Source organism: Falco punctatus, assembly GCF_963210335.1.
Source record: "Falco punctatus genome assembly, chromosome: 3".
Classification (NCBI taxonomy): Eukaryota; Metazoa; Chordata; class Aves; order Falconiformes; family Falconidae; genus Falco; species Falco punctatus.
The window spans coordinates 57,187,118-57,203,144 of record NC_137582.1 but is presented as its reverse complement, the minus strand read 5'-3'; the positions used below and the strand labels follow the sequence as shown (position 1 = coordinate 57,203,144).

The following is a 16,027-nucleotide window of genomic DNA, read 5'->3' as shown; positions in this document are numbered from 1 at the left end:
CACACTCAGTTTGCAGGTTGGCTTTCCTCCCTTTGTGTAACTGTGCTTTGTTTAACAAAATAGGGTTATCACAACTTCTTTGGTAAAGTATAAATACAGAAGAATTACCCTGTAGTTCTCCAATCATTTCAGATCCATGACTTCTGTCCCTTCGTTCTGATTCCAAAGCTGCTTGGAGTTGGTAATAATCTTTCTCCACCTGCAGTTTTGTGCTTTCTAGAACTCTGCACCTTTCCTGCAGTTCTCTATTCAGTGATTCTACCTGACTTAATGACTTGCTCATTTCTGTGTTACCCTTTCTCAGTCTTGCTGCTGTATCCGATTCTGTCCTCAGCAAATCATTTGCTTCTTCTAGCTGTTAAAAGAAAACAGACAAGATTCTCAAATTTAAAAATTATTAGGGCCAGTTGTACTAAATCTGAATGCTACATACGGCTTCTCGAATCTAAGAAATATGAAAACAATGAACAGAAGCAACATACTTGTTTTTGTAACTGTATTATCTTCTCATTTGTAATTTGTGAATGCTGGCTGATTTTTTTCAAGTCATCCATTTGATCTTTTAGCGTGGACACTGAAGAGAAATGACACCATTAATACAACAGATTAAAAAAAATCCTTAGGTGTTTTGGGGGTTTTGTTGCTTCTTTTTACACAAACACACTGAAATAAATTCTTAGCATATAAAAGGTCTTTTGTTGACTTTTTGCTTTTTATACACATTTTTAGGTCACATTCTGTGCTTGCAGAACTAGCACGCACACTGTAGAGACTAGAATTTGAAAATATGACAAAAATACCCCGTTCAAATAAAAATAAACTCAACATTTTTGTCCATTATTTGAAAAGATCCCTTTAAAGTTGCACAGCACTGTAAGATGCTAAGGTAGTAAATTATTCCCCGAAACTTATCATACACCTCATCAGCGTCAAATGCTTGGACAATATGGCATACCTTCATTTTCCATGTTCCGCCTTTTTTCGTTCTCTTGTTCAATTTTTCTTTGGTAGTCATTTATCTTATGTTGCAATACCATCTTTTCCTTCTCAATCTGAGACACTGTTGATTCCAAGTTCTTTCTCTGATTTCCCTAAAATTAAAAGCATTGGTATTTTCTGTTTACATTTTAAGGAATGATCCCTAAACTAGTATCTCTGCAACTAATTAATCAAGGAAACTGATGCATCATTTCCAACGAATGGGTTTCTGGCTTCCTTGAAAAGGTTTTCAAAAAAGATGGCTTTTTTTTTTTAACTTCTAAATGACAAATTTACAAAATCACTAGAAAAGTAATTGTTAACATGATTATATGTAAGCAATTATTAAAATTATTGAGGCAACATAAGAACTCAATAGAAAATGATCTGCATATTAATTTTGAGTAACTGATTCTGATAAACTGCAGAGAAATTGCAGTGAGCAAGACTAAGCGAAACATTTAGCAGAGGAAATAAGAATTCAGCGTGACTTGCAGAAAGAAAAGTTTTTGAAAATGTATACGGATAAAAATGTATCTCCCAATGCTATATATTGAAATGTGATGGTTTGGTCTCAAATTTCATCTCAGAAGAATTCTTTTAGTCACAGAAGAAATATCTTACATCATTAAAGTACTGTCTACATGCTTTACCCAGCTAAGAAGGCTTCATTGAGGAAAAAATTACCTCTTCATCCAGTTCTTTCATTATTTTGTCTAGCTTTATGTTTGAAGATCTAAAAATAAAACAAAATAATTTAAGCAATATATGTTATATATACTATTTTTCTGGTGATTTGGGACCATTACTGAAGTGAACATCTATATTTTGGCTAACGCTATTTTGTAATAAACATTTGAAATTGAAGAAAACAATCAATCATTAGAAGTAATTTGTAAAATATATTATTATCAACTTTGCTGCTGGATATATATGCAAGAGTTTAGGTGCCACATTTCATCCCTTAATGTGCAAACGTAAAAACAGCTTATGTACAGAACAGGTTATTCTTAAAATTAGAATACCCTGGTGAACTGCTAAAACTTCCTCCAGTTGTGAACCTTCTAAGTATCTAAATTGGTTCATTAATTCAACAGTAGACAGCTCCCTACTATGGATAAAGATATTTGAATTATTTTGAAGTCTCTGTTGAAAAAACGTATTAGGCCATAGTACTATAGAGAGAGTGAGGTTAGGTGCATAGTACAGCCTCAGTTAACTGGCAATAACACTGACACATCCACTGCATTTTTGTAGCTAGCTATCCCTCTTCAAATAGATAACAAAAAAGGACACAGATAACGTTACTTGGCAGGTACAATAAAAGAGCAGTTACAGCAATATATCTTATCTATTAACTCCGCAGTAAATGGTATGATATAACAGAAAATACACGGTTGTACTCTTGATAGCTTCAGTAGTACTGCAGGAAGACAAGTTACTGAGTATCATTCAAGCAACACACCTCCTGCGAAGCAATCAGAACGAGTGGGCAGTGAAGTTGTGTTTAAGTAAACAACAGTGTCACAGCCTACACTCCCACCAGACCATTTTGGCTACCATTTCCCACATAAGCAGCTTATACAGCTATACACTACAGTCCTAATTCACAAGCCTAAATTCTTCCTATATCCTACACCTAGTGTTGCCTCTTGGCTTTATTGAGGCCTTGAGGAAAAGACTTCAAAAGGAGCAGCTAACTGAAGGGGAAATTATTTTGCATTAATATGAGTAAAAATTGCTGATTATCAGAAAAGAAGAATCACAACTGTTTGTTCCTAAGTGTAGCTGCAAGAAATATGCAATTTCTCATGTAATGTAGCTATTTCTTCAGTACGGTAGAATCAAGATTTTAGAAAGCAAATAGTTGTTCTTATCTATTCAGTCACCAGAGAAAAAAGGAATGTATTTTTTCCAACAAGTACCATGTATTTAGAAACCAGACAGTTATTTTTAATAACACGATATATGCCATATCTACAGTATTTTATGTTTTTTAAAAAATCTGCATGATCATTGTGTACTTCAGTTCAATAAAACATCTGAATTCAGAGATACTGGGTAAAATCAAACATTCATGTATTCAGAAAGACTATGTTTTACATGGGTGCCAATGAAACAAAACATTTTCTTCATACTACATTCAAAAAAAGCATTTAAATATTGTTTTAGAATGACTTAAACCAGTGCCTGGAACTCCCTTGGAGAACTACAGTACCATTCTTAGTGTTATTCTGGTAGTCACTAAAAAAGTAATACAAAACTGAAGTGTTAGATGTATTTAAACTATGTAAACAATTAAAGTTCAAAGTCTTACCTGCACTTTTGCTCCATTTCATCTTTCAACTGCATTTCATTATGTAGTTGTTCTTCCAACTCATAGATCATCTTCTGCATATTTTCCAGCTTTAAATATATATTTGTACATGAAAGAACATGCATTGAATTTAAAAACTTTAAAAAAGTAATTCAGAGTATTCAGTGCTGCTTACGTTGTATCACAGCTTGCTTACTTGCTTCTATCTAAACACTAGATCTTTACCTTATTAAAACGTGACACCCCCTAAAAAGATTCTAAAAAAGTTAGTTACAAGAAACAACTTTGATATTACACATTTTCATCATCTGCAGAGTAAAAAATGTTAGGTTTATGAATAGTTCTGTCAAAATTCACAGGGTTAAGCTAAGTCAAATCCTCTTTCTTTTAAGTCCCTTCAGAATTGGACTAAAGATAATTACTGCAAAGATGTAAGAAAGCATTTTAATTAGTCTCTTTTTCTAACCTGAACCACCACATGTATTTTGCAACACATCTTCAGGCTCTCAATAAGTTCAGGAAGCAGAACAAGGCTTGTCAGTTATTAGCAATGGGGAGAAAATGCTCTTACCATCTATTTAGCCAGAGATCATTTTTATAGCTAGCACTGTACTAAGGTTTGAAAATAGTAACAAACTTCCAATGTTAATACAGAACATTACTGTATAGCATGTACTGTTTGCCAGCAGGATAAAATCAGAAATAAATTCTTTTCATGTAGTCTCAAAGTATCTACTTTCTACTAGATCTCTCGGCACAATAACCCCACTCCAATATCAGCAAAAACCTCAATTAACAAGATAGAGTCAACTTTGAGGAAGCTCATTAAGTCAAGATCATGCTGATTCAGTCTTAAAACTTGTCACTGATCTTGTCAAGATTTCAGCCTTATTTAGCTTTCCCACATTTCCCTCAACACTCTTGAAACTGCATAGAGAAGATCAACAGTCCTAATCTAAACTCTCTTCAAAGCAACTTATTCAAGTGGTTCTGACCCTTTGTTTTCCTGTTCCTTGTTTTAACTTCAAAAACTCTGACAACTGCCTGACTTGTTCTGCACAATCATCCCAGAAAAACAGCAACAAAACAGTTCCTCCTAAATCTGTCTCTTCCTTTTTTCCTTTTCCAACAAAATATGCTTAGAGAAAGTAGAACTGCCCACTAAGATCATGAAAAGGAGACAAGTTGTGCTTGTCTCCGTTCTTTCTTGATAGCAACAATAAGTGTTCTCAACAAGGACTGTCCACTGTACAGTCATAAACTAAGATTTCAGTTTGGAGACCTATGACAGCATGCTTTATCCATATTAAATTATAAAGTTATAGGTGAGATAATTTCTGCCTACTTCCAGGCAGGCATTTTTCTTACTTCCTACTTTCAATCTGTTCTCCTTCCCATTGTAGTAGGAAATAAAAGTATGGAGCACTCGGGTGCTCTCAAGAACTGGAATCCTTTCTCATTTCCTCGTTTTTCTTTCTTCCACATCCTTAAGGTGCTCTGAAGTTTTCAGAGAATGAGATACAGTGACCAGAAACCAGAAACTACATATTCTATACATTCGCCATTCTATTCTACATATTTACCACTACCTATCACAAAGCCTTGAGAAAGCAAGGAAATACTGGAAAAAAATAGACTTCTCAGCACTTACAGAACAGCCCTGGAAAATCAATTACATGGATGGGACAATGGTTGCAATCGAAGACCACAGAGACTGCCTCTAAATCTAAACTTTGAGGAAAAAGGAAGGAGGACCCGCACAAAACACATTCATCTCCTTGGGAGGAACCACTAAGAAAAAAAGCAAGAAGCAAGACTATTTAACGGTTAGCTCTCACTTTAATAAAAAGGGACCATAGCTAATGCACAAAAATAAAAAATAAAGAAGTTTCAACATAGTTGCTCCTCCATTTCTTGGTTACTCATTTTATAGCCCTTCCAGACAGGCTGCATAGAGGAACTAAACGGGATGGATGAAGAACAGGTCCAAAAAGACATCTGGCAACTGAGGCATTTCTGTACTGACTCCTGCTACTTTGGATCTCTGTTGCCACCTTTTGCTTCTTTCTGTCTCTGGATGGTTTTCTAGTGCTGTACTCTAAGAACTCTAATTAAGCTAGCTGAGCAGTCTAATTACTTTACTATGAGACAATAGGCTTCCAGAGAAGTTTTGCACAATCTGATGTAAACAGACTAAATAATACCTTAAGAAAATCCTGAGTTACAATTGACTCAATATAAAAGCATTCCTTTATACTTTAGTTCGCTCTCTGTTTTCATTTCCAGTAGGAGGTAGGGGAGGAAAGGACTATGGCAAAGCTTGCCTACAGCAGAGAAGCCAAGAAAAATCCCTCTGGAACTGCCACTGTTTCGTTTTTGGTTTTTTTCAATCACCACAGCATAGTGTGTCTGGTTAGGCACCCTGAACAATGAAGGAAATCAAAGACCCAGTGCAAAAGAATCTGTTAATCTCCTCTTTCTTAATATCTGAACTACTTACAGATGGTTATGGTCGCATGAAACCAGAGTAAATAATCAGATCTTCAAAAAGGTTTTAAATTCAGTTGAAGAACATTGAATTCCATTTCTGTCCAACTTCATGGCCTAATTCTGTGAAGTTTTACACACTTGCAAATCAAAATTAGTTTCTTGGAAATTTCTGGCACTCAGTCCCTCCCTGAAGACACTCAGTAGCATGCCAAAATGCAGATAGACCAGGTAATGTTGTATTATATGTCCAGAACAAATTAATTTGCTAACTATGTGTCAACTTTACCGTTTTCATTGCAGCATGAAAGAAAAACAGCTGAGAAAGAACTGTGGGGTAAAAATACCTTGCAGTAAAGTAAATACAAACCCCCATTTATTTAAACCTCCCTATATCACTCATATCCTTCTAGAGCTTCACCTCCCAAAACTGTTAAAATCACAAGACATTCATATACACCTGACAATACAGACAGGACTCTTGAGGGTTCTTTGCAGGTGCCTGTATCCCACTAATTATGCCAAGTCCATTCAGTAATTCCCTTCAAAGCAGCTTAGGAAGCAGTAACTGAAAGTATTCCCGAACATTTCTTGCTAGGTGAACTCCTCTATAAATGCAGATCCTCAGTGCCCCAGTTCCCAATAGCTTGTGGGGCACCCTTGGGAAGACACAGAATACCCAAGCTCGGTACATTGCTTGCCACATGCTACTTAGCTCACAGGAAGTCCAGCACCAGGGTAAAACTGGCCGGTTGCTGGAAAGCCCAAGCTTTCCATCACACTCATGTCCAGACTCCATGGTTGCCACAAAGCCAGCGTACACCTGGGATCAATAAGGCACTCTAAAAATACTGCACAAACACTTCGATATTTCTGAAGATAAGAACTGGGAATCCGTTTCCACAAAAAGAGTATGCAGTTTCAGCTGTTTTATCCCAATTCAGGAAAACCAATCTTATATGAAGAACTGGAATTCTGTTTTTCCAGTAACTTTAATAGGCAGGCCATACCAAACAGTTAAAATTTATGCATTAATTTCCCATATTCCAAGCACTAAAATAATTTGAAATATTTAGAACTCAAACAGTTTATTCCCATATATGCAACAGATTTTTTACTAAGATCCAAAAAAGTGAGACATACCACACTTTTGTCCACACTGGAGCTTGTTCTGTTATCATTGGAATTTTCTGCAGAGACAGATAAATACCTGTAACAACATTTTAAAAAGTTTTAGGAGTTGTTTAAAAGCAAGGTTAAAAAAAAAAAAAAAAAAAGAACAAACAACAGAATACAATCACCCTGAAACATAAAATTCAGATTTTTTTCTCCAAAATGCGGATAACCAAATAGTAACATAATCAGATTTTTTCATTTCTGTATTCATTATACTTTAAAATTTAAACACATTTAATTGAAAACTTCACATCGTTTATTGTAAAGGGTAAAGTAGAAAGCTGCAGTAGAAGACCTCCAGAAAAAAGGATTTCTGCCAAATACTAATGCAACCACTTTTTTTTTAATAACCATTAAAAAAATTTTTGCTTTCCACAGTTACAACACTCTTATTGGCTTCCATCCCATAAATATTTACTCAGGCACTTATGCAGCAAGTAGCAGCAATGAAGCGAACTCTGCACAGATTGTGTAACTTCTAACAAAGTTACTAAGAGTTCCACACACAAAAAGTTTTCCCTGAAGCCAGTGTTCTTATTTTACGTAAGTGTTTTCTAAAAATACCACAAATTTCTGTTTGTCATGATTCTGAAAAGTCAGGCAAATAAATACAAATGACTATCTTCAAATTCCTTTGGTATTTGATGTGATATTCTTGGCCCGATTAACTGATCCAGAGAGACACAAAGTGTCTCTAACTGCATCAGACTATGTGAGGAAAAACACTCCAACACATGAACTGAGGAAGATAGACACATTATTTTTGTTTCACATGCATATTTTCACATATACAAAAACCTCTCCAAAAGATCAAGGAGGGTAAAATCAAAAGACATATCCAAACCACAGTCAAATTAAACCCCAAGACTGCTTTCAGACAATCAAATGATGAAGAGGAAATCGAACAGTTTCCTACAGAAAGGGGCTTGCTGTCTTGACTGCAAAAAGCCACCGTACTTTCCACATTAGGGCTGCTGAGCAGTGAGAATGTGATACTTAAAACAGGCACAGCACCAGCTCCATCAGAATCCAGAAGAGAACACACAAGCCAGAAAGGGCTACAAAGCGTTCTCAGCTAGTATTCCAAAATCTGTGTTATAGGTGAAGTTCAGTAATAAATAACTGTATTTCCTAGTTTATAATCAATGAGATTACAGCTGTAGAAAGTGTTTTATATTAGAAGATAGTACTACTTCCTTTAATGACAGAAGTCACATCATTTTCCTAGATTTCTGTTTCTTTAAACTCTCCAGCATACATGAAAATGAGTAAGGGGGGAAAGATAAATGTGCAACTTTTTTCTAAATATGCAATTTTTTTAAATGTTTGAACTATTTTCAGTACAAAAAGGGAATAAAAATTAGGATTACAAGTTTAGCAAATATGAATGGTCATCTCAGACTTTTCAAGACTATCACACCAGTGGAGTATTATGGGACAAAATTAAATTCTAGGACAGCACTTTAGTTCTAGTAAGCCTACAAAATTATGACAGTGTTTAGTAGCAGAGTTCTTCAATGACAGCAAAACACAGCCACTTAGGTCTCTGAAGTCCTGATACTGCTCCTCAAAAAGAAAGAGGGGGAGTGAAGAAATTTCGTTATTAACAAGCTTCTGTATGCTACTTCACCTTCTTGATAATATGTTCCAAAATCTTCCTTCAAGGCAGAAATTAAGACTTTTTAAAATTATAGACTAAAATCAGAACAGTAGGTGAAATCTCTGAACCGCTGAACTCACACAAACTGTGTGCAAAGCTTGCAAGTCCTTCTGTGCCTTACTATGCAGACAGCAACAACAAATCCAACTCTTTGCAGAGATGGAAAGAATTTCACCACAGGCTTGGAAAAGTGGTTCCTCCTCTATGCAAGGACAAAAACCAGATTTATTTCCTTTCAGGCTTTCCTACCCAGAAATGCTATTAAAACTAATAGTCTCTATCTGACATGATCTACTATAAGTTTTAGCCCGTTTTAAGCTTGACTGACACCCACCACAATTAAAAGCAGCTTTCAAAGAGACGTTACTGAGATATTTTTTTTTAATGTAGATATAACTATCCATAGTGTCTACAATAATAATGACTGCTGGAAGTATGAATTAATATAATTTTAACTGATGTAATTTGAAGTCTTCCAAGCAACAGTAAAAAGCATAAGGCATCACAATCTCACGCTGCAGTGGATGAGTGCTTTAGGAGAAAAAAAAAAGAAGAACTATGACACAGATAACAAGCAAGTAGAAAATAATTTATTTCTAGTAAGCCAAAGTTTGATTTATCACATGCTAAAACACTGATGTAAAGTATGGAATCTTCATATACAGCTCAGGAACAGTAATTTGCGGTGAAACAAAGTGACATTCATATCCCTGATTCATGACTCTACATACATAACTCAGCGGTCTGCAGGCAGCTCTGCCTAGTAGCAGCAACAGTGGATTTTTCTGGCTTAGATTCTGCAGCACCACTGTACAATATTCTTAACACAGAATAAGACATTCACAAAGTCAGTGTGATATTTTAAGACACTGATGACTAGCAGTGCTGGTTATCGATACTGAAGTGTCAAAAGAGTGTAATTTATTAGGAATCTAAATCATTAGTAGGAATCTGAATAGGCTTGTATCTAAATGCTGGTTGGTAAGAGTCAGAAATAATGTTGACAAAAGAACACATCATTAGCTTGCTTTCTGCATACATACCGACGGTTGCTGTAGTATGTAAATCCTACAAAGGGAAGCTGGTTGCCCACAAAAGCTTTTGGTATAGGAAAAGTTTCTTCCTCTCCTTTGTCTTCTTCAAGGTCATCAAAATTACTCGTGTCAATGTCACTACTTAAGTCAGGCACAACTGGTGCTACAGCTAGAAAAAAAGCAGAATAGTATGATAATAATCATTGTATTACTGAAGTGACTAAGAAATGTCTTTCATTGGTACAGGGTAAGTAAAACTTTAAATTCCATTAAAAGAAATATGGCAGTCCTTTTGCTAACATGATACATAAGTAAGCCAGATCACTGTCTCAGAGAACAGCATTATACTTACTGTCTCTGAGAGTTTCCCAAGCCCACTGATCATTTTTGAAGAAAAGGTGCCGTTTAATTTCTTCTACGCCATTTCTTCCTAGCCTCACTTCCCTGTTAAAGAGTGTTTTGGTTAAACATGGGATATTACATAAACTATTCTGAAGCAAAGACTCATTTTAAAGCAGAATCTAACAATACAGACAAAAAATTACCTCCAAAACAATACAGACAAAAAAATTACAAACCAAAGTAAAAAGTACACATATCTCAAAGCTTTCATATGAAGATCTATACAGGAGCACAGCAGCTACATTTCAGAATAGAGTCTGGTTTTAAATCTTGACTATAAAAAGCCCTGCTGCTACTGTTCACACCATCACAGACTGGCTAGGCACCTGCCATGCAGCAGGCAGGTTCCATTTTTTCTAGGAGATCGTGCTGTTGTTTTAATTGCATGCAGCCCAGCAAATGCAACAGCCCTCCTTCACAGCACCAGTTCTCAAGCAAAGGTTACACTTCTAGAAGTAGCATGGGTACAACAGGAGTGTACTCACAAAGTGAAACAGACCTAACATCCACCCATTTCAGATGGGCTTCCTGTGGGTTAACTCTACCCTGATCTTGAACGCCCACTAAGAGCTAAGAGTACATTAGGGGCACTCCTGCAATGCATCTTTTGCTTCAGCTTCACCAAAAGGAATCCATTTTCCATGCTCCTCACCACTGTGCAACACAGATCAATGTAACAGTAGCTGTTAGTAAGGAGTAACACTTCACATTCAAACTAAAGTTACAAGGTTGATGTACCCATAGTAGCAGCACTTGCCTTTCCCCACTATACATGCTACTACCACAAAGAGCAGCAGCAATCATCGGTGAACCGTCTCCCAAATACTGGGACTGGAGAAGATGAAACTGATGCTATTGCCTGTCTACCTCACAGTAACATCAGTTAGTAACTACTGCTTCAGGTTAGACAAAATGCTACTTCAGATTAGACAAAGTAACTTAAAGACTTAGGCTGAAGTTCTACAAAATTCTTGACTGACAAGTTACAACAGCATTTCTGTACTTCAAGCAAGAGACCAACAATTTCTTACATTGCTGTAGTTCAGAGAAGAATAAAGCCCAATTTCTATGAACAAGAACATTCAACTAACAGAAATGCATTCAGAGATCAGAAAAACATCTAACTATGGCAGCATTTAATGGAAACAGTTACCCTGCATTCCTCCCAGGACAGTAATAGTTTCACTTCTCTTGAGCAGTTTAGAAACCCACAAAAACCAAATATATATATGTTCTTTCAAAATGAGAAGAAATTCTCTTAACAAAGGCCTACATTCATTTTGAGTAAAGTTTAAATCTTACCTATCCGTTAAAAAGGCACAAATAAGATTTTTTGCTTCTTTAGAAATCTCATTGTCATCAGGGAAAGTAAGGGAGTTCTTATGGTTCATAATCTTACTGTATGTTCCAACCAAAGAATCTGCATAAAAAGGTGTATCACCTGAAAAGTAGCAACACAGAAATTAAAAAGCAGATCAAAAGTATTGTAGATTCTATTTGTAACATTTGAATTACATGTGCAATAATCTAAGCAACTAAGTGAACAAACCAACGTTCGAGAACTGTGCCAGAATATTTTTTAAACATATTCTGTAAATACCAGGATCAGTAAACCACTGCTTATGTCAGAAGAGTAATAACTCAAACAGTTAAAAACAACAGTGATTTTAATATGGAGTCTAGTTAAGTAGTGTAGTCAATTCTGATTATCCTACTACTCACCTACAAGCATCTCATATAAAAAGACTCCAACTGACCACCAGTCACATTCTCGCCCATAGTAACCATCGCCACCCTGGGACTTCAATACTTCAGGAGAGATATAGTCTGGCGTTCCCACAGCTGTATCGCATCGTACCATACCTTCCTACAAAAAGGAGGAAAACAGTCCAAATAAAAGATCCAGGAAGAGTTTATGCATCCTAAGCAACATCAACAGATCAGCGTCAAATTTCCTCAAACATTGTTTTTTGAATGGGTATTTTAACATTTTCAAATTCTAAGCTACTAAAACCAGAACAAAGCACCAGATCTGTCAAACACAGTTAAAGTCACTTCAAAAACCTCAGTTAATAGCACAGAAGCAATCAGAATTTTACCTAGGCCCTGTAAACACTGCACAGCCTCTCCTGCTCATGTCAGTATGAATGTGTCATATACTGACAGGATGTACTGTAAAAAGGGAAAGCTCCTGTTAGAATCATGGGATATCATCAGGGATTTTGCTGACAGAATCAGCTAAAGTGCAAGTTTTTCGCCTCCAACCCAATACACTTAAGGCTGGGAAGACTAAATGTAGACAAGACCTTAAAACTCTAAGCAGACAGAATTCAAAACAGGTAACAACTGAGAAGAACATTTGACTGTTCTTCCCACTCCTGAGAAGGGCTGGTAGAACAGAGTTCAATTGCACTGGAGCTGGCATCCAGAATGCTGAAGCTGCAACCACGCACTCCCTTTCCAGTGCCATTCAAGCACTTCTGAAATAATCCTATGCCATTCCCAGAAATGGATCTTTTTATGCAATCCATTTATAAAAATGGATTTTGTTATGCAAGAAAAACTTCCATGAAAATATACAACTAAGTAAATATAACAAATATAAACCCAGTGTTGCATATGCAGCAAACCCAGAATGCACCTAAATTAAGTTCCTATGCCGAGCAGTTTCTCTCCCACAGAGTAACTTTTCTCTTTGAAAAAAACAGAGGAACTCAAGACTGGGATCATGACTACTCAGCTTTGTTCACAACAGCACAAAATGTAAGGTGTTGTTGACAGAAGTTTCCTTTGGTAATGCTAATATACAGCAGAGTTTTGTAATATTTTTTTCTTTTTCGGCACTTACAGCTTAAACCCTAGGATAATGTTTTTCTATACTTCAAAATTACTCATTGTTACGAACACAATCAAAGATAAATCTGCATTAAGTTAAAATAAATCCAAATTTTGTATCAGTTATTCCACTGAACTGTTTGTGACTTGAGGAAATTATTGAATTTGTACACATAACCTGCCCTTGGTTTTCATTAGCTGCTTTGCCATGAATAAAAGGCACCAAATACAGTGATGTACTCAAAAGCTCCTGGAATGTGTTGAGAACATAATATACATAGTACAGAGATTCTGTTAAATACCACAAATTTCAGACTGTTTTCCTCATATATATGCGCAGGCTGGCACCAACCAATCTGAGTTTTGTGTAGGGAACAACAGTGCTTCACAATACATGAAGAAATTGTTGCAAAGTAATTTTTTAGTGACCTCAGGACATAGTTTTTAAAAATACGACGTTCTTTAACCTGTTTCCTTCAGATTTACCATCTTCCTACCTCATCACATGGCTAATAAGTACAACCGGAATTCAGCAACCCATACATTAATTTTGATTCTTTCATTACTCACTACCTAAAAATAATCTCACTTATTTGCATTAACTTCTGATAACCAAAGACTCCAAGAAATAATCCAGAGAATCTAGAGACAATCAAAGGCTTGACTTCAGAAAGTTTCTCTAGGAAACAGTATAGAAATGGATACAGTCCATAATTCAATAACCATTTCTGCATTCTACATTATCATTGAATAGGTTGCATAAAGAACAGTAATGGGAACAGAGTGGAACCTGACTCTCCTCATCTAGCTAAAAAGTTTTCAGTATATTTCCTTTTCACTTTTAAATATGTTTTTCTTTCACAAACAGATAAGCAAAATAAAAAACATATGCTTACCTTGTTCATCTTCATACAAGTACCAAAATCTGCTAGTTTTAAATGACCAGCTTTATCTAGCAGCATATTATCAGGCTTCACATCTCTGAAAGAAGAAAACCATATTCTTTTAAAAGGAAATAAAAACAATTTAACTTATGAAAGCAATAAAAGTCAAGTATTTTTTCAGATTCAATGTTACAAGGAAAAACACTAACATGAAAGCACCACTATTTGGTCCTTTCTACTGACTACTGAACTACAACATTTTAAAATATTGTAATGGATGCAAGAATACAGCTTTAAGTTACCAAATATAACAAATCTGGACATTATCAAGTTCCTGAAAAACACTCACTGGTTTAAGTACCTCTCTGCTAGGATCCACCTACAGAAAAAAACCCAACCATTCTGCTTCTGAGTTAGCTACCTCGAACAAACCTTGAAAACACAGCTTCTTCTCAGAAGCTATGAATTTTCAGAATTATATTAACGTGAACAAGTATTTTTGCGTGCCTCAAAAGGAGTATTGCCTTAACCCATTTTCCACAAAGTACTTCCATTACAGAAAAAAAGTTTTCATAAAGTAACTGGTAAAGTTCAGCACATTTGATGTTATTAAATATACTTACTGAAGCAGAATAATAGTAGGAAACAATTATCAAGAAAGCATAACATGAATTTCACAAGAAAGTATATTTCAGGACCTCAAAGGAGACCTCTGACCATAACTGTCAAATGAAGTGCAGTGGAAATGTATCATTATACTCACAGAATAATTTTGGTTGGGAGGAATTTTTGTAAGATCTCTCATTAAATGCCTTATCAAAGTACAGCTAACAAAGTTTGAGTCAACTTCAAAGTTATAATAGGTTCTTCAGGGTCAATCCAGTCAAGTTTTGAATTTCTTTCAAGGATGGAGACTCCACAACCTCTCTAGAACTCTCCTCCACTGTCTGATTGCCCTCATAGTGAAAAAATATTTCCTAATTAATAGCTAGACACTCCTTTGCTGCAACTAGTGTCATCCATTGACCTTCATCTTTTCGGTGTGCACCTTCAAGTCTGGCTCTTCTATAAAGTCCTGCTGGGCAGCTGACGACCGATGCTGTCTCACCTGAACACTGTTCATGTCGTGAATGAAAACATAGTGCTGACATGGGTATCAGCCCTCTGAGGAACTGCTGGTAGCTGACAGTTGGCTGGACATTGTTCTACCTATTCAAACTGTATCTTTCCAATTTGGAAGGTCAAAAACCTTGCTAAAGTCAAGACAAACAACAGACATTGCTCTCACCTCATCAGTGGAGCCCATCATATCATCACAGAAGGCAACAGGGCTGGCAAGGCACACTTCACCCTTTGTAAATCCATGCAGGCTGTTCCCAATCACCTTCCCATTCACATGCTTGGAAAAGGTTTCCTGAGAATTTACTCAGTAAGATTCCCAAAGACTGCCCTTAGGCTGGTCAGCCTGCACTTCCCCTGATCCTCCCCACCTTGCTCTTCCTGGGGCAAGATGGGTGTGACATTTGCTTCTTTCCAGCCACCAGGAATCTCCCAATTGCTGCAACCGTTCAAAGGTGACAAGAGAGTGATATCATAAGGGTACTGGCTAGTTCCCTCATGATGCTCGGTATATCCCACCTGGTGCCTTGGACATGTGTATGTCCAGTTTGCATGACTGCAACTCATCTTGATCTTCCTCTGCCACGGTAATACTTCACTCTCCCAAGCTCTGCCACTAGGCATAGGAACCCAAGAGGCCTGAAAGCAGACCTTATCAACAACAATGGCAGCCTCTGCTGTTTCCATGTCCTTTGTCAATAGGTCCCTGATGCATTAAGCAGTGGGCCCACATTTTCACCAATTTCCTTTCATTCCTCAGATTTTAACAGACTAACTCCAGTGGAAAACAAATTCCAAAAAATCTGCTGGTGTCAAAATAATCTAAATATTCAGGAAAAAAAAAAATCACTGTGCTGCTGGCAATTTCGAATGCCTGCTTCCTAAAGCTTGCAAAATACATGTACAAATGGTTCATTCAGCCAGATAATTTATTCATTACATGTAGCGTAGCTACATAATTAATGATGCTCTATATTCTACTCGAGCAATAGATTAGTAGTTTCGCAAAAGCTTATGTGTTAACATGGATCTTCTGGCTGAGTTACAAATTGAGGATTTATAAATTATGTCTTACTAACTCTTCCTGCATTTTCTGTTGAAAAAAATATTCTTTTGTTCCTAGTTAATGCAATTA

General features: G+C 36.3%; 1 protein-coding gene across 1 annotated transcript in view; it reads right to left on the bottom strand.

Moving 5' to 3' along the window:
* ROCK1 (Rho associated coiled-coil containing protein kinase 1) overlaps positions 1–16,027 on the bottom strand; it is a 92,092-nt gene that overhangs the window by 37,712 nt on the left and 38,353 nt on the right. Inside the window, exons 6-16 of the mRNA XM_080380424.1 lie at positions 13,786–13,870; positions 11,777–11,921; positions 11,357–11,495; positions 10,005–10,096; positions 9,662–9,821; positions 6,926–6,992; positions 3,296–3,384; positions 1,666–1,714; positions 956–1,091; positions 483–574; positions 109–355 (exon numbers count right to left, since the gene is read on the bottom strand). Of these exons, the coding sequence (XP_080236550.1) occupies positions 109–355; positions 483–574; positions 956–1,091; positions 1,666–1,714; positions 3,296–3,384; positions 6,926–6,992; positions 9,662–9,821; positions 10,005–10,096; positions 11,357–11,495; positions 11,777–11,921; positions 13,786–13,870 (1,301 nt within the window). The remainder of the gene's footprint in view (positions 1–108; positions 356–482; positions 575–955; positions 1,092–1,665; positions 1,715–3,295; positions 3,385–6,925; positions 6,993–9,661; positions 9,822–10,004; positions 10,097–11,356; positions 11,496–11,776; positions 11,922–13,785; positions 13,871–16,027) is intronic.